Source organism: Gallus gallus, chromosome 1 (assembly GCF_016699485.2).
Source record: "Gallus gallus isolate bGalGal1 chromosome 1, bGalGal1.mat.broiler.GRCg7b, whole genome shotgun sequence".
In the NCBI taxonomy this organism is placed as follows: Eukaryota; Metazoa; Chordata; class Aves; order Galliformes; family Phasianidae; genus Gallus; species Gallus gallus.
In genome coordinates this window covers 4,240,584-4,262,785 of record NC_052532.1, presented here as the reverse complement: position 1 = coordinate 4,262,785, position 22,202 = coordinate 4,240,584, and the positions used below count along the sequence as shown (strand labels likewise).

General features: G+C 42.6%; 1 protein-coding gene across 3 annotated transcripts in view; it reads left to right on the top strand.

The window, feature by feature from the left end:
• The window catches only part of PRKCQ (protein kinase C theta), a 54,807-nt gene that overhangs the window by 600 nt on the left and 32,005 nt on the right, over positions 1-22,202 (top strand). Inside the window, exons 2-4 of one of the 3 annotated variants that reach the window (XM_040654341.2) lie at positions 16,891-17,138; positions 17,232-17,385; positions 18,561-18,686. In XM_040654341.2, the coding sequence (XP_040510275.1) occupies positions 18,569-18,686 (118 nt within the window). In that variant the 5' untranslated portion in view covers positions 16,891-17,138; positions 17,232-17,385; positions 18,561-18,568. Of the gene's footprint in view, positions 1-753; positions 1,772-5,645; positions 9,591-16,890; positions 17,386-18,560; positions 18,687-22,202 lie in introns of those variants that run through there. The other 2 variants (XM_046909153.1, XM_040654348.2) reach the window with 2 other exon arrangements.

The following is a 22,202-nucleotide window of genomic DNA, read 5'->3' as shown; positions in this document are numbered from 1 at the left end:
GAAAGAAGACTGGAGCAGTAAAGACAAGTGAGCCATCTCCATCCCTCCTCTGCCACACAGTGTTGTGAGCTGCATTTCCTCCTGTAGGAGGGGGCTCAAAAGCTCAGCCTGGCTGCTTGGCCTTGGTTCTATTCCCTGCACGGACTGAATGATAACGGAGTTAAACTCTTGGGTGTAATCGGATCCTTTTTAATGAAACCTTGTTAATGCGTTGCAGCTAACTTTCCAGCTGTACTTTTCCCCAGCCTCCTGTAGTGCGATACTTTCAGGAATAGAAAGCTTTTTATGGGCCCTTTTTAAGATTTTCACCAATGAAGTAAGAGTGGCAAAGAAAATGACTCCAGCAGCTGAAAGCATCTTAATTGAGTCATGGTAATAGCAAGTTGTTTAGTAAGGTTATTAGGGCAGGAAGAGATAAGTTTAACTGAACTTGCTATTAAAAAGAAAAAAGAAGTGTTGGGGAAGGAAGAAGTAGAAATATATGCGGTAAATAGAGCAATGTTCTGACTTTCGTATTTTTAAACAGACAAATCCTTGAGATCCTGAGGTCATCCTCCTCTCCTCTCCTCTCCTCTCCTCTCCTCTCCTCTCCTCTCCTCTCCTCTCCTCTCCTCTCCTCTCCTCTCCTCTCCTCTCCTCTCCTCTCCTCTCCTCTCCTCTCCTCTCCTCTCCTCTCCTCTCCTCTCCTCTCCTCTCCTCTCCTCTCCTCTCCTCTCCTCTCCTCTCCTCTCTTCTTTTTCCTTTCTCTTCTAGAAAAGAACTTCACATCCCAGCTGAGCCCATGCAGCACTTTGGGGTTTCCAGGAAATACATGCTTGGAGCCCAATGGAAGGACCAAAAGGAGCACCTGCACCAAGGAGGTTCCTGTCCACCCTGTTTGCAGTGGGACACAGCTGCATTCAGCTGGAGGTGACAGAGGGCCTCCTAAGGCAGCCTATTGCTGAACATCCAATATCACTTAAATCTGGATCTCAGGACAGGTTTTAGGTCATCACTTCTGTTACTTTTTTGGTGTCTAGGCTTATCATGAGACTTTGGCATCCACCAGTCCTCACTTTCTCTGAGCTCCTTAAGCCATGCTGCACTCATTGGTTTCCTCCCATGACTTTTTGGCCAACCCCAAGGGCACACAATGAATGAAGCAAGTCATGTTTCTGAGCTGAAAGTCTGACCACTTTAAGATGATGCTCCAGTTGCACAGACATAGGCAATGCAAAGCTTAGTAAGACTTTCTCCCCTGTTCTACACATCCTTTGGGATTTTTTCCAAAGCCCTACCGAGGATTTAGATCTTCCTCCTGAACCACACTGCATCTCAGCACTCACCATTTCCTCAGGCTGTTTTTGTAATCGCTTTGACACATTGGGCAAAATTTTTCTTGTTTTTTCTTTCTTTTTTTTTTTTCTTTTCTTTTTTTTTTTTTTTTTTTTTTTTTTTGCACAGCAAGGACTGATATGAACAGAGCACTGTTACACAGCCAGGGCGGAGATAACTCTTTTTTTCTTTCTGCCACAAGTGTGCTTCCTTTCAAAGAAAGTCACCCAGTTGGCTCTCAGAGCTTCTCACGGATGCACTGTGCACCTCAGCAGCACATCAGAGGTACAGGGCCTCAAAAGAAAAGCTTGGGGAGAGACGAGGAAGGAGAGGTGGAAGGAAAGAGCCTCAGCAGCTTAGTTTCCCAGCATGGCAGGTTCTTATTTTTCCTCCTTTGGATCTTTTCCAAGTTAGTCTCTCTATTATCTTTCCATTTTGTTGCAAACAAGGTGATGTGGTGAGTATAACTTCTGATGGTAACTTTTTGGTTTCTTCTCTAATTGTCTGGGTTTAATTACAAAGATTAGCCAGCTCTGTAGCAGCCTGGAAAGGGGATGAAATATTCTGTCAGAATAGCTGCTCTCTCAGAGCTGCTCTCAGCTTCTTGCATGTATGTTCATGGATCTAAGTTTAAAAACTTAGCTGAAAATTCTCATTTTGCTTCCCATTTTACTGACCAAGATTTGCATAAGCAGAATGTTGGTCTTTGCCTAGGCCTTCAAAAAGTGATTATTGAAACAGAAAATGAAGAGAAAGTCCATACAGTGGTGTGAAACATCACTTGATGCTGTCTTCCTAAAGGTGTTCAAGGCCAGGTTGAATGGAGTCCAGGGCAACATGATCTAGTGCCTGATTTAGTGTTTGGCAGTCCTGCATAAGGCAGGGGGTTGGAACTTGATGGCCTTTCCAACCCAAGCCATTCTATGACTATGATTCTATGACTGTTTGAATCTATGATTCTATGAATATCCAAAACCTGCATCTGTTAAGACTAGTCAAGGCCTCGATTCTGTGATCACAAGCACATACAGTTTAGAGTGGATGAACAGTTCCTTTGCAGAGCTATTCATGTGCCATCTCCAGTTCTTAGATAGAAATGAGTCACGTACTAAGTGCACAACAGAAGGCAGTCTTGGGTTTGTATCTATTTTGCCATGTTATTCTCTACACTTCAAGCCTAGGCTTGAATCCAAACCTGAGGGACTCCTGGTAGTAGGCTTGACTGGAAGGAAGACATTGGCAATCGCGTAGTGATTTCTGTATTATTGCTTGTTTGTGTTCATTTTGTTCATTTGATTTATCAGGCCTGGTGGAGGTTTTTAATTTGTTATCACCTACCAGATTACATCCAGTAGTGGAGACAATTAATTAACTTTGATGATGTGTGGGGAATGAACCCAGACTGCTTTTCAAATTAAGCACAGCTGTCTTAGCAGTGGATAATTTCTCTGGTTTCTACAGTACCTTATAGCAACACCACTGCTTTGGAACAGCTTGCTGGGGTAGAATTGTGTCATCCCGTTTTGAGATATTTCTATTTCCAGCTATATGTAAAACTGCTTTCCCCTGTCTAATCTTTTGGGGAAGAAATGCTGAATGGAAGAAGTATACAATGGCAAAGGATGTATTCAGGGCCAGATGAAATGAAAATTGCGTAGATTTCACATAGCTGTGCCTTGTCTCTCTCACCCCATCAGTGAGCTGCTGTGTGGTGCGGATGTAGGGTTCACTTATCTCCAAAACGAATGTCTTGATATTCATCTGAGCTGTAAAGAGCTCTGAGATTTGCAGATGATAAACTCCATGTAACGTTTTCACAGTTTTTGTGAATGGTCATTTCCATATCACATCTGACCTGTTTTGGGATGCTTCTCAACCACTGCATCTTTTAATTTGCATGGCTTTAATTAATAAGAAATGTATTTCCATTTCCTTATCACTGTGAAGCACAGATGCCCTGCTTATCTTCGAAAGATACAACAACAGTCAGAGCATATACATAGGAAATAACTAAAAGACCTAAAAAAACTGAAAAGACAAAAAAAATCCAATTGGTAAATGAGTGAGAATGGGGAAATTCTGCCCCATTCTGCCCAAGGCCAGGGAACTCTTACTCTTCCATCAGGAGATGCCTCCACTTCTCCAGGGGCAGATGAGACTCTTTTTGGAGAAATTGTACCCTTCCCTGCATAATTTTTGTGATCGATATTTCATCAGTAGTGCCTGCTGAATACCTGAGCTTAGAAAAAGCCCTGCATCTTATTCCCATTGATAATGAACTAGAAAACAAGAAAACACAAATGTGTCAGATTCTTTTTTTTTTTTTTTTTTTGTAGGAAATATATATTTTATGAAATTATTGCTATACTGAGATCATTTCCTAGAGTTTATTTACTCTATAGTTACAGTGGTGAAAAATTCAGATAGTTTTCATCCAGGGTTGCGAGACCACAAACCGTTAAGGGGAAGAATTTGATACGACATCAAAGAGAGGTGCCTATAGAGATGATTGGAACATCCTACACTGTGTATTAAAGGCATTCAAATGTGGTAATAACAGGACTTTTGTATTTAGCAGATTATAACTATCAACAAACATGACAGGAGAATGCCCCTCTCCATAATTATTACTGCCCTGATCAGGAGCTGAGGATGAGATAGTGCACAGATGCATAAAAAAAATTACCCTAATAAGTTTACAATGTGTATAGGAAAGAGTTATAGCAGAGGTAACAAAAACGTTACAGATTTGGAAGTGGAAACAGTGAGAGAAGTTGATGTAAGGAAAAAAGAAGTCTTCCAGGTTCGTATTTATGGATAGAACAGGGTTCTTCATGGCATAGTGACAAGCTCCCAGGTAAGATGTTAGCAGACCAAGGTCTAGATTGGAAGCTTCAGTGTTGCAGTTTCAGTCGTTTAGGGGTGGATGTGCTTTTGCTCTTGGAACCAGAGGGACATGTGTGCCCACATACTGCTGGTTCCAACACTATTAGCTTCATTTTATACACTCAAACTGTCCAGCTCGTATTTAGTAGGACCTTAGTGACCTACAGTGGCCAGCCTTATAGTATATGTGTCAGAGCAGAAAGAAGATAAACCCTTACTCTCAGGAGATAATGTGGCCAGAAAGGGATAATGGAACTAATGCATTTGCTCTTGTGTGGCAAAGCTGGGACCTCAGCTGGGAAAGTGAGAAGAAATGGATCTCACTGGTTACCAGCTCCTCACTAATCTTCTGGGCCAGATGTTGTAGGGTAACGTTTTTGTTAAACTTTCTTAACAATAAATGACAGCAAGGAAATATGAAACATACTGGATAAAATCTAGAAACACTTCCCAAAATAGGGAGAAAAATCAGATTTTTCCAACGCCAAAGGTGACTTCTCATAACATTGAACCACAAATTGATTCTGCATTTGACTCACTGAAGCACACTTATTCAAGATCACTTCAACATGAAAAGTGTGGAATGAGGCATCAGTCTCAGAAATTATATTATGTGGCTTTCATTTACTTTAGGCCAAGAAAAGAAGTGAACTGAAGTTTCTCACCATCAATAACAACTCCAAATTTGCAGCCACTGTTTATTACAGCTCTTTTTATTTGGCCTTTACCTGTATTTCAGAAGACGTGTATGTCTCCCTGCTAGTAATTTGAGAAGAAGTTCGGTAGATAGATAAGTTTAGAAGAAAATCTTACAGAACAGTGTCTGTATTGGCTGAGATTGCTGACTGCAGTGACAGGTGGGACTTCAGATTTATAGTCAGTTCCTAACATTTTGTTGACTGCCTCAGGGTAGCTGCTCACTGAACAGGCTACACGATAGGTTTCCTGTCCAGCACACTGGCCAGTTTGAATCTCTTTCTGAACTGTTTGAGTACCACATGCTGTCTTTTTCCCCACTGAACATTTCTGGATGTCATATTCTTCCAAATGGTCAATGTGATACTGCTGTGCTGTAGTGACAGTGTCTAGCACAAGTTCTATCCCAGGAAGATACATCTTACCTACTGAACACATGAAATCAGGGAAAGTATCTCCCTCTGAATAAGCAGATCATCACAGAGGTAGGCACTGACTCCCCTGGAAGAAGAATGAAAGGAAACTGGGGCATGGAACATGATTCAATTCCTTACTGAATCCTCCATATTGTCAGGGGGAATTTTTTTTACTGAGTGGTCATGTGTTGGAACAGGTTGCCCAGAGATGTTGTGGATGCCCCATCCCTGGAGGTGTTTAAGGCCAAGTTGGATGGGGCCCTGGGCAATCTGATCTAGTACTTGATTTAGCTGTTGGCAACCCTGCCTGTGGCAGGGGCATTGGAGCTTGATGATCCTTGAGGTCCCTTCTAACCCAAGCCATTCTATGATTCTACAAACACACAGACACAGATCTATCTATGGGGATAGGGCTTTGCATGGAATCCTCTATTTCTCTCCTTGCGCAAGGCATGTGAAAGAATCATAGAATCATTAAGGTTGGAAAAGACAGAATCACAGAATTGTAGGTGCTGGAAGGGACCTCCAGAGATCATAAAGTCCAGCCCTCCTGCAAAACAGGTCCCCTACATCAGGCTGCACAGGTAGGCATCCAGGCAGGTCTTGAATATCTCCAGAGAAGGAGAATCCACAACGTCCCCGGGCAGCCTGTTCCAATGCCTCACTGCTCTTTCTGAGAATTTTTCCTAATATCCAAGCTGAGATCCAATAGAACACTATAGCAGACATAACCGAAACCATAGCTCTAAGTCAAACACAAGCACTGTTTTGCTATCACATCCAGATAATTAATTCCAGAGAAGATACCCACCCAGGACAGGAAGTGCAAGCAGGAAGTCCCCGTTATGTCACTGTACCAGATGTTTTCTGGAATAAAATAATAAACAGCCCATCCCAGTAAGCATAATGAATGTTTCACTATTATAAACGCACACATGGTCTGAGAAGAAAATGTACTTAAGGCATTCATTTCAGGAGTGCAGGAATCAAGAGCAGTATATTCTCAAAGCAAACTGTCTGTAGAACTTTTGTTACGTAGTTGTTTTGTGGAGTTATTCTGGTGTTCTGTGGGAGAAGGATCTCCTTAAGAAATATCCATAGCATCGGACTTGTAATAATGTTTTTCTTTGGTTTGGTAGATGTATGCATTGTTCGTGTTGTCAGTTTATGCAGTAACTGAACACTTCAGTCCAAATTCTGTCCTCAGGAACAGCCCGGCAGCAGTAGTAACCACACTGTGAGATTCATGTATCTTTCTGACAGTGAAATTTAGCTTGTAACCTAAATAAACTGCTCAGGTATGTGGCTTTAATTCTGGTGGGTTTTTTTTGTTTTGTTTTGGTTTTGTTTTTTGTTTCTTAATGAAGAGAAATATATGAGAAATGCTAGTGGCAGCAGGACTACTTGCAAACACAAGAGTAAGGCTGGAGTAACTTTATGAAGTTGGCAGACACTGCAGTTTTGCTCTGGCACAAGTATACTAATAATACATACATAACTTCTAGTTTGTTTCAAAAGTAAACTCATATTTGGATAATTTTTCACTTGGATTGAAGCCTTTCATTTTGAGGAGACCTTTGATGTAGTAATTTGAATTTGCTGTGGAGCTTCTATATGCTGGTGAGCTTGTAGTACACATCAGGACTGCAGTGGGGAAAGAATCCATCTGAGAGGAAAGAGCTGGCATTTTGAACTTGATGTGCTGAGAAAAGAAAGAGCAGCTGAGGCTTAGAGAGATTTGTTCTGGCTTGTGAATGGGATTTAGGCAAGGTTGTACCCTACTTATCCATGGAAACCAGAGAGAAAAATGCCAATGCGGGAGCCACTGTTATTTGTCTTGAATCTCTGTGAACATATTATGAGATGACTTTAGCTAGGTTTCCCCCTCCCACCACTGCTTTCTGCAACAGAGCTGTGACACTTGTTTTTTATGTTTTGATTTATAATACTGGTGAAATAGTAGAGAACATGTATCCTCTGGCTTCCGCTTTCAGCTCCCCAGTCTCCCCCTCCCCTTCGTACAAGGGGAGGGTGTTTGTCAGGGCAACTGCAGCCCATAAAACCCATTGAAAGTTAAATGATTTTTTTTTTTTTCCACAGCTTATTGCACTAAGATGAAGCTATAGATATATAGCTTATCATCATGTCCTCCCTTTACTCATTTCTTTTTGAAGAACCAAAAATCATGTAATCACAGAATATCCTGAGTTGGAAGGGACCCATAAGGACCATCAAGTCCAACTCCTGGCTCCACATAGGAACACACAGGCAACTTGGGGTGTGCTCACTGCCCCGGGCAGCCTGTTCCGACCACTCTTGGGTGAAGAACCTTTCCCTAACACCCAGTCTGACTCTCCCCTGACACAGCTGCAAAAGGCCATTCCCTCAGGCCTTTTTGCTGTCTCCAGAGAGCAGAGCTCAGTGCTGCCCCTCTGCTCCCTGTGAGGGGCCATAGCTGCCATGAGGCCTCCCCTCAGCCTCCTCTGCTCTAGGCCAAACAAACCAATGAACCTAAGTTGCTCCTCATACAGCTTGCTCTCCAGACCCTTCACCATTTCATAGACCTCCTTTGGATGCCCTCAGATAATTTTAGGTCCTTATACTGTGGCATCCAAACTGCGTCCTGTGCTGGAAGTGAGACCACACAGTGCAGAGCCTGGTAACAGTGCTGGGCCTGGTGCACCCCAGGGTATGATTGGCCCTTTTGGCTGCCTGGGGACACTGCTGGCTGAGATTCCACTTGACATCAAGATCATAAAATGGCTTGGGTTGGAAGGGATTTTAAAGCGCATCCAGATCCAACTCCACTGCCATGGTCAGGGTTGCCACCCTCTATATGAGACCACCCAAGGCCCCACAAGTCTGTTCTCCAGCCTCTCATCCCATCCCTGTTCTGTACAAATATCCAGGGTTTCCCTATCACAGGAGCAGAATCCAGCACTTGATGTTGTTAAACTTCACCTCCATTTGACACTTGGCCAGCATCCAGTTTGTCATTTCTCTCTGCAAGGCCTTTCTACCCTCAGGGGAGTCAGCAGCTCCCCCTAATTCAGTGTCATCCACAAAGTTAGTTAGTATACCTTTCAAGTCTTACATCAAAGTCATTTATGAAAACATCAGGTAGAACTGGCCCTAAAATGGATCCCCACTTCTGACTATTTGTTAAGGGCAAAGAGGAGAGGGAAGGGTAGCTCTAGTGTGTCAGGATCAGTGCACTCTGCATGGCTTAACTTGTTTAGGAAACCTCTGCTGAGGTGTGAGCACTTCATGGTTCCTACCGATGATGAGCCACAGCGGTAACAAGATATCTAGTGTAAGATATCTTGTGTAAGACCGAATATTTGTTGGCTGTATGTGAGTTGCTGCACTACCTTCTGAGCTCACAAAACACTATAGTCCAGTGCTAACTTGTGCTGTCTAGTAGGGAAAACATTGAAGGTCTGAAGAAGGGAGGTGGTTTCTCTCTTCACATAGCATGAAGCCGAATCCATGAAATTTTGCTCTAGCAGCCAGGACATGATTTATGGGAAAAAAAAAAGGAAGAAAGGAAGAAATAAAAAGAACACAAACCCTCTGATTCTCAACACTTCAGGCTAAAATGAATTTTGGCTGACCTTTATATTGCATTCTTCCACCCACTGCATATCCCCAGTCAGAACACTGTGTTCCCCCTAGTCAAGGAAATAACTAAAGAAAGTTACACAGAAAGAAACTGGTGGATCGATGATAAATAGAGTGGAAAGATATGGAGAAAGATGGAAGGTCTCTCAGGAACACCCATGAGGTTCGGATGATGAGGAAAGGACATCAAACTATATGTGGGGAGAGAGCTTCCAGCCTAACTGGATTCACTTATAACTACCTTATAATTATATAACTACCTTATAATATAGAAACAGTTTAAAATGGGCTCTGTTACGACTGAGGAAGAGGGGATATGGCTCTGGGCAGCCTGGTCTAGTGGCTGGCAGCCCTGCCCACAGTAGGGGTGTTGAAATTAGATGATCTTTAAGGTCTTTTCCAACCCAGGTCATTCTATGAATAATGTGTCAAAGCTTCTATAAAAAGATATCTGGAGTCATTTAGAGTGGGAAAGGCACAGAGGTTGGTCTTGTAGTTGTCTTGACAAAAGAGGGCATAAATGTGACATCTACAGAAAAGAGTCCTGAGATGGATGGAAACAAAGGACTCAGTGGGCGTGATTTCAGTGAAGCCATTGTGGCAGAGATTGATGGAGCAGAGAAGGAAGGCAGAAGCTGGAGAGCTGCCGTGTAAGAGGTATTTCTGCTTTTAAGGTATTTAGCAGGGTAAACTTGAAAATGCAAGGATGTGGAGAAGGCTGAATGGTTTGAAATACCCATTCTGGTGCTAACTGTAAAGTGTGAGCTGTGCCCAGTGCTCAAGGGAGTAATGCTCAAGTTGTTAGTGTGCCTGAATTTCCTAAATAAGCCTCCCAAATCCTTTGTGCCACACACTTGTAAGGTGTGGTTGTTAGACATAGAATCCATTTGCAGTCTCAAGTTCCGCTGTGTCAAATTTGGCTGTATTTTTGAGGAATATGCGGTAATATCAGGTACAGAGGTAGCTTCATTCCAACAGATGGCCAGAGAGATTTATCAAGGATAATGTAGACATAGTCTGCCAAGAGGCAGAGAGATGAGCAAAACACTCTTTTCCAGCCCAGTATTTCCATGAGTCTAGGTCCAAATGCATTTATAAGGTTTCCAGATTAATTAAAAATATTAAATGCCTCAACTGCTGAACAGGGTTAAACCTAGGCATGAAACCGTGCCTGCAGAAGGAACAATATTAATATGTCCCATTATGACCCCTCCCCTTCCTCTAAACTTTTCTAAGTTTTGTTTTTATTTTAATGGAAAGAAAGTGAAAAAGAGGTGCAGGCTGGCAGGAAGTTCAGTTCAGAGCATTAGCGGCCATGCTGGAGCAAGATGGTGAAGTATTTGAGGCAAACTCTAATTGTGTCATTTAAAAACACAAAGGCAAAAAAAAAAAAAACAACACAGCAGGAGGTCTGTTAACAGTTGTCTCAGAATCTTACAGGAACTGCTGGGCAAACAAATGAAAGTGCAAAGAAAAAGAGATATTGTAGCTACATCTCAGCTCAAGATATCTTTATTTCCTTCGTTACACTAAATAGCTCTTTGAAAGTGTTTTATATGCACTGTTTGAAAAACTAGGCACTGTTTGGCATACATGTCTTAGAAGACAGCTAAAGCCTGAAAGAGAATACAGAATTTAGAACTGTAAATAAATACAATGGGGATAATTATTTTTCAGGTGTTTCTTTGGAGTTTGTGTGACTCAAATATTGCAGAAATGGAGTGATGCTGGATATTAAATTAATCAGAAGCTCTCTAGGAAAATAAGAAAGCAATGTCAACAACTTGCTTTTAATAATCTGCACCAAAAGGAAAAAAAAAATTCACAAAAAATGAAAATATGTACCAAAGGGTAAAATGAATAGTTGTGTCTCTTTCCTGTGGGACAGGTGAGGGGACAAGTTTGCTTTGTTTCAAGAGCGTATATGATAAACATTCACTAAAGCTGGAGTTAGTGGGTTATGACCTAGCTCTGAAAACAGGAGGATATTCCCAATAGAGATTTGGCTTTTTCTTTTTTTGTGAGTCTGCTCTGCTTCTCTTTCCTGTTTACAGAAATAACAGGGGTTTTAGCTTTTAAAATCTTTCCAGAGAGAGAAATTCACGTTGTCTCCTGGAGAACAAAAGGTGTTTCTGATAGAGATTATCCTTTTGATGGAAGAATCTGAGCTCTTTTTATAAAATAATATATATATATATATAAAAGGCAATGAGGAGTGTCCCTCTCAACCCTCTTTCCAGTTTTAGTCTCACTTTCAGAGCAGTGAAAGCCAAGCAGGAAGTGTGGGGTCCCCACCCAGCTATATTTCATTGCTCTTTCAAGCTTTCATAGCTGCTAGGCATGAGTACACCTGCTCCCAGATTAAGCCCTAAGGTTCGGGATCTTTCCACTAGACATCCGAACATCATCAGTGGGACTTCTCTGATTCTGAGCTTCTTTGGGGTAGATGTAGTGATTCTTGCTAATGGGGAAATAATGATACCAGAATGGGGTCAGCCTAACTTATTTTAGATGTCTTCTCCAGGGTAGCATGAAGTATGTCTAGTGCCTGGATTTAGTGGTTGGCAGCCCTGCCCATGGCAGGAGAGTTGAAACTAGATGATCTTTGAGGCCCCTTCCAACCCAAGACATTCTACCATTTTATGATGTCCCACAAGTACTTGTACCTCTTCAATGGATAAGATGGGAGCTGGACTGATAAGTCTGTATATATTCATGTGGATGTAACAGAGAAGCCCAAGTTTCCCAGCCTATTTATCCCTACCAACATGCAGTTGCTGCATGACTATGGCATTCCTACTTCATGCAGTTCCCTGCATCTGCAGATCCGTGGGGTTAGTTGGGTCAGGAAACAGATCCAGCTGCAACCTCATTTGTCAAGTACAGGAAGAGAGAAGGGCTGCTTTTAGAGAAACCTGGTCCTTAGTCCCACACCCTATACAGATAGCTGACACAGTGCTAGAGGAAGTTTGAGAACCTGCACTCCGAGATGGGATGGAAAGCCGTACACAGACTGCATTTAGGTGCATTTACAACAGTTGTTAAGTGGCAACCTAAGGATAGCAAAGCACAGACTTCCTGTTTTTAAGGTCCATCCATATAAGCATCTGCTTCAGGTGTTACAGATCCCATCCTAGAATCTGTGGATGACCATTGGCATTACTAGCATCCTCCTGTTCTGTGTGATTTCCCCAGAGGGATGAAAACCAACCTTTAAACAGCTATAAATCTGTTTGCCCACATTAACTCCACCTTAGCTAAATCACTTCTAAAGCCTGAAAATAGACCTGAGGCTCCTGTCTTGACTTGTGCACAACAAATGCAACAGGAGGAAACCACATGAGCTGAGCAGTGTCCAAACAGCCATGTCTGAATGCTATATATAGGAGACTAGTCACTGATACACTCAGCTTGCTCTAAATACAGCATCACAAGATGGCCCACAGACATTTAAAGGGAAATCCCCTATTCCCATGCCTGCCATGGGCCCCAGAAAAATCTAGAAGACTCATTTCTATATGGCAAATGCTTAACCTGGTTTTGCTGTGTCTGCAAACCACAGGGAAGGATGATTCTGGAGAGTACCACCTCTATACTGAAGTCAAGTAGTTCCATGAAGTTTGGGAGTTTTGTTTGTTGCCAGGAGTCTGCTACTGTACCAGCTCCATTAGAGACTGATAGCTCTGCCTTCCCTTACCCTCTCCCTCCACTACCTTTGTGAGCCTGGCTGCAAATGGGGTCGCTGACTTTTGAGAGAGGGGAAATTCAACAGCTACGCAAATTCCCCACCCTTTCATCCTCCTCCCCTGACCCACACCATTGTACAAGAAAAGTGTGAGAAACTATGAGTGCCACCCAGAAGGTTTCTGAACTTCTTCCTTTGCAAACAGGCTGTTGTTATCTCCACTGAAACAACAGGTGGTACAGGCTCCCAAAAGAAAAGTCACTCGAAGAACTTAGTTATCTTCTCAGGAAGAGTAATGGTGCACTAGCACAGGCTGCCCAGGAAGATGGTGGAGTCACCATCCCTGGAGGTGTTCAAGAAAACAGTAGATGTGGCACTGAGGGACGTGGTTACTGGGCATGGTGGGGATGGGTGGATGGTTGGACTAGGTACTCTTAGTGGTCTTTTCCAACCCTAATGATTCTACATTTCTATATGACTGTTCCTAGTTGTACACATGGGCTGTGGGATATCAGGAGGCAGGGGACAGAAGCAGAGACCCTAGCCATCTCTGTTGGCATCCACTCATAAGGACAGTTCCTGACAGCTGCAAGAAGGCTGTAAGGTGTGTTGAGTTATGCTAATGTTCAGGTCTCCACCATCCATGCAAACAGATCTTTGCAGGGTAAGAATCTGTCTTTTTGGTTGGAAGATGCCGGTCAGGAGTTGGGGGAAGGTTCATACTGTATCTCTGTCATTCCTGATTTCTTTCTGTCTTGGGAAAACCGATCCTCAAATAATGAATTGATTTGGTATGCACAATTTGGCCTCAAAAAGAGACAAAGTTAGGAGACCAGCTTCTCAAATCTGGAAATATTTCCCTTTCCCTTCCAGTTGGTCCTCATTCAGTAAATTGCCATCTTTTTTCTGCATCATATGTGCCCCCATTTTCATTCAGTGAAACACAGAAGCATCAATGTTTCTACAGGCAGTTGTCTTCAGTGCAGTTCTGCTCACTTCGAGCCTTCCTCTCTCCTTAACCATGATTGATTAAGGATATTAAGGACTTTATTACTTCCTAATATCATCCAGGAAGGATTTCCATATGTTGCATTGTTCACCAGAGTGAGCATAACTCCCTTATGCCAAAGAAGGTAGGTGTATGCTGAAAACTGAGTAAGCTGCATTTGTTTTTTTATTGGAGGAGAGGTTGCAGGTGGCCCTTTATTAAAGGATGCATTTCATCCTCTATTTTCAAATACCTTACAGTAGTACCCTTTCCACTGGGAAGTTAAGCAGACACTCTCTGTACCTATTGCAGCTGCTTCTAGTGTTATATTAAACTGCTGCTATTACAGTGAGATGTTTCTGGAGCTGAGTGTGTCATTCCTTAATTGTTTATGGCTGTGGATTTGAGCCAAGTAGCAGTTCTGTAGTGGCAAATGCTGGAGAGATGACCTGGAAAACAGATGTTTGGGCCAGAGCCAAGGTGGTTTCAGGAAAGACAGTGAGAGAGAAGCAGGAAGCTGATTATCTGTCTGATTTATTAGACAGAGTGAAGAAATTAACTCCAGGGCAGAGCACTCACACAAGGCTGGTATAACACTAAATTTTGGGTTTAGACAGGTTTTAGCCAGCTTTTGCAAGGCTTATATGAGCAGCTGTTGGTTTCCTAGAGCTAGCACGGAATGAGCCAAACCTACATGCTTTGCAGCTGGGAGGAAATGCTTGCCTGTTTCATGGTGGCTACTGAACATCTCACGTGGTAGCCTAGTTTGTGTGAAATCCTAACACAAGTCTTGCAGATCTGCTACAGTGCAGTGGACTTTCTGAAAGTTGTAATGGCTTGGGAAACATGATCAAAAATACATCTCTGCCATGGAAGTGTTACATGTGAACTGATTGTACCCAGTCGGCCCCTTTGCTCTCAAAGATGTGAAAGAGATTCAGCATACACAACAGAGGGATCTAAAATGAGTCCAGTTCACCATGGGGTGCTGGTTTCTCTCTGTTCCTTTGTCAGAAGCCCAGATAACTGTTCCCATGGAGACACCATTGACGTGGACATTTAGGATTAAGTGAGATCTGTCCCACCACCTATGGTTTCACAGAATTGCAGATTGTTTGAGGCTGGAACAGAGCTCTGGAGGTCATCTTGTCTGACTCCAGTGCTCAGGCAGGGCCTGCTGGACACTGTAGCCCAGGACCATGTGCAAACAACTTCTCAGTATCTCTGAGGCTGGAGAAGAAATCAGAATCTCTTCAGGAAACCTGCTCAAGAGGTGTTTAAGTGCAAAGCCAAAATGAAATACAGCACTGGGAAGCTGGGTTTCCAGCTTAGTTTTTCTTGGTTTTAAATGTCACTATTTAGGGACCAGATCCACAGATCTGAACATTTTTCTAGCAATGATATTAGTAGGACAAGGTGTCTTCACAATTTTAACTACACTGTAACTACACTGACTTCATGGAAATTTGATGAATACTAGGCTAGAAGTTTTAGCCCTTTTTTTCTTTTCCTAGTACTTGGCCCAATAGCATTGTTGCATTTTAGTGCCAAGGAGCAATCAAAAAACCTTTGACTTCCTTTATTAACACTGGTGTTCTTAGATGCCCAACATATTGGCTAGTAATTCTGATAAACACCTTGAGTTTTAAAGACAGGCTTTATAAGTTCTGACCAGCACTTCCTCCTGGTCCCACCAGTGGAACAACAGATTCATAAACCCAAGGGTATGGGAACTGGGGAGCTGAAAGAGGATATGCAATCTTCTGTTGGCCAGCAGTGATTAGAAATGTTAGCAGAGCATGGGAAGAGGCAGAGAAAACACATCTCCTTGTGTACATAGAGGCATGATGCAGGTGTTTGGATTTCCCTCCTGCTGCTGGAGACCCCTAGATTTGCTTTTCCTTTTGCCTTCAGGCTAAGTAGGTTTCTTACTTTTTGAAACAAAGGAAATGGCTAAATAATTGCAGAAAATGAATATGTATACACACACACACATATATATGTATGTATGTATATTCCTGTTATCGAGATTTTTTTCGTACCTAATTTGATCAGATTTCTGTACTTCTGTCAATCCAGGCAGAAATGTATAAGTATAGAGCCTTGCTCCTGGGAAGGAATAACCACAAGTATCAGTACAGGTTGGGACATGACCTGCTGGAGAGGAGCTCTGCGGGGAAGGACCTGGGGGTCCTGGTGGATGTCAGGTTGGCCATGAGCCAGCAGTGTGCCCTGGTGGCCAAGAAGGCCAATGGGATCCTGGGGTGCATTAAAAGGAGCGTGGCCAGCAGATCAAGGGAGGTGGTCCTCCCCCTCTGCTCTGCCCTGGTCAGGCCTCACCTGGAGTACTGTATCCAGTTCTGGGCTCCCCAGTAAAAAAAGACAAGGATTTCCTGGACAGAATCCAGTGGAGGGCCACAAAGATGATAAAGGGCCTGGAGCATCTCCCCTATGAGGAAAGGCTGAGCAAACTGGATCTGTTTAGGCTTGAGAAAAGAGAGAGGATCTTATTGATGTTCATAAATATCTTCAGTGTGGAGACTAAGGGACATGGCCAACCTCTTTTCAGTGGACTGTGGGTCAGGGCAAGGGAAAACAGCCATAAAGTGGAGCATAGGAAGTTCTGGACCAATATGTGAAGGAACTTCTTCACAGTGAGGTTGACAGAGCACTGGAACAGGCTGCCCAGGGAGGTTGTGGATTTTCCTTCTCAGGAGATATTCAAGACCCACCTGTACACCTACCTGTGCAGCTTGCTGTAGGGGCCTGCTTTGCAGGGGAATTGGACTCTATGATCACTGGAGGTCCCTTCCAGCCCCTACAGTTCTGTGATTCTCTGAAATTTCAGCCTTTATGCCATGGACAACTCATAGTCCATTCATTGCACTACTGTGCAGTATCACAAATGTCCCTCCTCACAGAGCTGCCTGTACTTGAGTATCTAAATGCAAGTGGCTTCCAGAGAAAGTTCATGAGTCACTTGGGTGGCATGTGTCTGCAGTACTCTTCAGAGAGATCACATGGGAAGGAGAGTCTTCATATGTTGTCAGTGCATGGACTATCCTTATGTAAGGTAAAAAAAATTAGGGAACCGCTGACAAAGCCTCCTCTTCTCAAATTACTATCGGAGAATAACTGCAGTTTGCTGCACAGGCACCTGTTGGCAAAAGTCTCAGAAAGCATAGCAGCCAGAGCGCTCAACACTTGTGATTATTCAGGACAGGATAGTTGGTGGCTCAGTCCCAGTGCTAACTGTAGCTGTTTGTCTTCATTTCATAAAACAGGAAGAAGGAGAAGATCTCATCATATCCAAGAGACAAGTGAAACAAAAACCTGCTGGGACTTGGCCATGCACTAACACAGAGTTCATAGAATCGTAGAATCGTCTGAGTTGGAAGGGACCTTTCAGGGTCATTCGGTCCAACACACCTTCAATGAACAGAGACATCTTTGGCTAGGAGGTTCTGAACTTCACTGTTGCCCTGGACTTTTGAACTGGCACTGATGGAAACTCATCACTCCATGCTGCTCGGTAAGAGAGAAGGCACTCAAGGAAAAGACTACACCTTGCTTTCTCAAGTTTTCCTCTCTCCTTGATGGTCGTGTCTCCTGTCTCCCTGAACAGAGAGTCGAAGATTTAAAGTCAGCCAAGCTAGAGCAACTTTCACCTTCATTCTTACATCTGAGAAAATCCTTTCCATGTTGTCAAGAACTGTGATGACCAGAGAAGCCTCTCTAGCCAAAGACTGAATTTGCATATCAGGAAATACCATTTGCAGGTAAGAAAATGTCATTCCCAGCAATTAATGTTGATCATCTGATATGTGAGGCTAGAGAAATCATCCTTGGGATGGAGCATTTCATATGTAAGAGACAGAAGAGACATGGAATGCATCACACCCCACATATTGTTCATTTTTTTACTGTTGTAGTTGAACAAAATATTTGGCAGGTAACAGCTGCTGGTAGTTTATTTAACTTCGGTGGTCCAAAGCACAGACATCTACATTGAAGTTCAAAGTGTCTCTTGCACTCCATTGTCTGGAAGGGGAGCCAAGAATAATGTGCTTAGAAGTTTGCACAAAAGTTGGGTGGTAAATGCCAGTCCTTGGGTCCAAATGGCACAAAGATGAGCACCATCTACAGCAGTTAGTAATTGCTGAATTCACTAAATCTTCTCAGTTGAAGCTCTCAAAGAGCCTGCAGAGAAGACCAACCCAAAGGCTTTTTGTTTCTTGGCATCTTGCTTTTTTATGTTTCTGCTTTCAGCTGCCGAAATCCTGAGATCCCTCGTTGTTTTTTTTTGTTGTTGTTTGTTTGTTTGTTGTTGTTGTTGTTGTTTGGTTTTTTTTTTGCTCCACCCTCTACACAGTATGGTTCATACAAGCTGAATTTTCTCTTTATAGCTTCACTGATGAATATGGGTCAGCACCCAGTCAGTTGAAAGCCTAAGATTATTTCCATGCTGAATATAAATAGTATGCAGTTATTTCACGGTTTCATGTTCAACTTCCAGGCTTCCAACAGCCTTATATTCCCAAAACTCTTTCTGTTCACATAGCTTGCAGCTTCGTGAACACATGACTCAACATAAATTACAGTAAAGGTTGTCCCAGCCAAGAAAGCCCTGATTTGGCTTCTGTGTATTGTTCTCATTTCTGACAGCTGATGTCGAGTCGCAAGTCCTCAGAGCTGCTATCGTGGGTCTTTCCAGGCTTGTGATGAGTTCAGCTCCGTAATTAAGCTGACAGCTACATTACATTACACTGCACACATTCAGCAGCACTCGGTCAGTCCATCGTCTCGTGGGACAGTGGAGGAAGTCAAAGAGCTTCAGCTGGATGGATAACTAACGGCTAGTCTACTCCTGGCTGGTGAAGATAAGAGGCTGGTTTAAAACCAAGGGAATTTTTAGACTCTTCCCAAATATTGCCTTGTCTTTTGTTTGACACAGGACTTGTCATGTCTCCCTTTCTGCGTATTGGTTTATCCAACTATGACAGTGGCCCTTACCTGCCATCCCAAGGGGAGGTGATTAACCCTTACTGTGCTGTGATGGTTAAAGAAGCCGTGGAGTCAGGTAAGTGGGGAGGTGTTAAACGTGCACATGAGCTTTTGTAGAAAATGTGTGCCTTACTGTGCCATTACTGGTGTGTGAGAAGCACGTGGTAGATCTTTATAAGGGTTTATAAAGAGCTTTTTGTGGCTAAACATGGGGCAAGGTTGGATTCAGCACTGTATGCAAGAAAATCTGATTTTAAGATGGTGCTTAGCAAAGTCTCTGTCTTCAGTGTGAGATTTTTATCAACTGAGTTGTGAGTCCCAGCATGTGACACAGCTGATGAGCTGTGCTGTACTCAGTTTTACTTTTATTCAGGCAGCTGTTGTTGTTTTGTCAGTTGGGACTTCAGACAGATAAAATCCGGGTGTCCTAGAAATATCCTGGGAGAGCTGTCTTTGTTTATCACATTTTTGAGGAACTGACAGATCCAACTTCCACCGTTAAATAAAAGCTCTCAAACATCCCCAGGCTTTGCAGAGGGAGTTAATGTCTCTGTGTAATTGCTGTACTCTGTGAAGTGTTTGAAGCTGAAACCTTATCCTAAGCTATTTTTTTATGTCTGGATATACAGATTGTTACACACTTTTCATAATTGAGCAGTCCTGGTATGTCCTCTTTGGGAAAAGACTTCTTACATGTCTTATGCTTGTCTTAGTCTTATGCATAGCCTTAGTGAGAGGATGAAAAGTTCTTCATTTCTGCTTTTCAACAGCCATGGAGATCAAGACCTTCAATGTTAGAGAATTTCTTATGCTGGCTATTATTTACCTTAAATCTTTGATAAATTCCCAACTTGACTTCTGTGATTCTTTTAAAAGTTAAATCAACTCAGAAATCCCTTTTTATTATTTGAAAAACCCCATATCTCAAACCTCCACGGGGTGTTGAAGTAGTTTAAAAAATAAATTTTAGACTTTTTAAATGATTCAGTATTTCACTGTTTTAAAAAAGTCAGCAGTTTATAACACTGAACATTGGCTTTGTTGAAATTACACTTTCAGTGATTCTGAAAGATATCTGATCTGGTAAATTCAGAAGGAAAGAAAATACTGCATGATAGGATATCGCTAAAATCTCACTTTTTACTGAAAATATTATCTATTTCAGCTCTGTGCTTGGTTTGGCTGTTTACTTTAATGAGACCTTTGAAAGAGTCATAACTCAAACTGAAGCCTCTGCCAGTTGAAAAGTGAATAAAGTCAATTTGGGCAGAACAGACCTATATTTATTTGTCTTAGAGCTGAAAGTGTTTTCTGCCACCTAATGAAAAAAAAATACAAATTAATAGATACTAATTTCTGTGCTGTGGAGAGCATTTAATAATAGTAGTGGTAATAAAAATAATAATAATACCCTACCAATGAGAAATGAAAAACAAATGTATTTGGAAGAACTTTTTTTCATTCGCGGGAATGAAATACGGGAACAATGACGTCATCCTATTAAAAGATTTGTTAGTTGAGATGGATGTAATTGCAATTTTCTGGCAGCTGCTCAGAGCACTCTGGAGCAGCCAGAGGATTTGGTTGCTAGTTCTAATAGTAGAATTGTTAAGGTTGGAAAAGACCACTAAGATCATCTAGTCCAACCATTGACCCATCAGCAGGATGCCCACTAAACCATATTACTCACTGCCACCACTCATCATGTCAGTAATAGAAAGAGGAACTTCCCAGGATTAATTCATCTCAGAATCACCCCTAGGAGGTGTTGCTCTTAATTTGCTGCTGGTAGAGGGTGTCTAAATCATAGAATCATAGTATGGCTTGGGTTGGGAGGAGCCTAAAGGATCATCAAGTTCCAACCCCCTTCCACAGGCATGGTTGCCAACTGCTAGATCAAGTACCAGATCAGATTGCCCAGGGCCTTCTTCAATCATGTTGATGTTTAACCCTCATCTTAAGGTGACTAAGCCAAGGTGAGGCCGTGATGGGATACTTTTCTCCTACTTCCAGCCTTCTACAAGGATATCAATTCCTGAACAAATTGGCTACCCTTGCATTATAACCCAGGGGAGCAAACAGGGATTTTGGTGGTTGGATTCATCTCTTTTTAAGGATCTCTTCTTAAGGATCTCTTCTTAAGGAAGCTAGAATGGATCTGGTGAATCACACCTTGGAAACTCCCAGTGCTGACCTTGGGGGCAGTTCAGTTTGCTCAGGGGTACACATCTGATATACAGTGACATAAGCCCAATGCTAAATGCCAGAAATTATCTCAACATGGCCATCCTGAGGAGTTGCTCCATCAGGCTCAAAGAAGCAAAAGGCAGTGAGGGTCACAGGACAAATGCTATCTGAGAATATCTGAAATAGCTGCCTCCCTGATTTGTTGGGTTTTTTTGCTCACTGTTTACTCTCCAGCTCCCTGTCTTGACAGCAAATCTGTGGCTCAACAGTGATGAAATTCAAAACATTTGTATTTTGATATTCTGGTATGCACATTTTTGGCAGAAGTGTCATACCCAGGGAACAGAAGTGTATCAGCTCCAAAGCTTGTAAGACATACAAACAACCCTGACAGTGAGCCACGTTCTCTTCTGCAGGGCCAGTAAAACCACAGCAAATTATTGCCACATAACAGAGAGGGCAGAATGCAGGGCATAACATGCCTAAATGCAGAACTGAATACATGGAATAGAATCAAAGAATCATTAAGGTTAGAAAAGACCTCTAAGATCATCTAGTCCAAGTATCAACCCATCCCCACCATGCCCACTAACTATGTCCCTCAGAGCTACATCTCCATATTTCTCCAACGCCTCCAGGGACAGTGACTCCACCACTGCCCTGGGCATTCTGTGCCAATGCCTCATAGGTCTTCCTGAGAAGAAAGTTTTTCTCATATCCAGCCTGAACCCTCCTGGCACAACTTAAGACCATCACCTCTCATCCTAATGCTGTTACCCAAGAGAAGAGGCTGACCCACACCTCACCACAACCTCCTTTTAGGCAGTCATATAGTGTCATAAGGCCTCCCCTGAGCCTTCTCTTCTCCAGACTAAACAATCTCAGTTCCATCGTCATAGATTCAGTTCCATATTCATGCACTATCTGTTCTGGAACTCTCTTGGTTGATGTTTCTGCTCTGGCTTTTGCAAAGTCCCGTTATAGATTGCACTAGGAAAGTAAGAGGAGAGGATCGTTTTTATTGTTTGTTTCTTTGCAAAAGAGAAGTGATAAATGATAAGTACACCTGGTTCCTAAAAAGGAGAGTTTGGCCCTCATTTTGAGTGTATGCCAAAGGCTGCCTCATGTTGACTAGCCATGACAAAAAACAATAGAAAAAAAAAAGGGATTAGAAGCATTATAGCAATTTGTTACTAATGACAAACTGTTCCAGAGATTATAGGAACCACTGAGGTATAAAAGAATCTGCCCTTTAAAAATGGCTTCTTCCTTCACAAGCCAGTTGGCCCAGTGCCATTTTGCCACCTGTCTTAGTGACATTTGCTTGGTGGAAGGTTCTCCTCTGTGTCCAAACTCAGCAGGCCTGCAGGAAAAGCACTCCCAGCTACAGTAGGAAGTGCTCCCC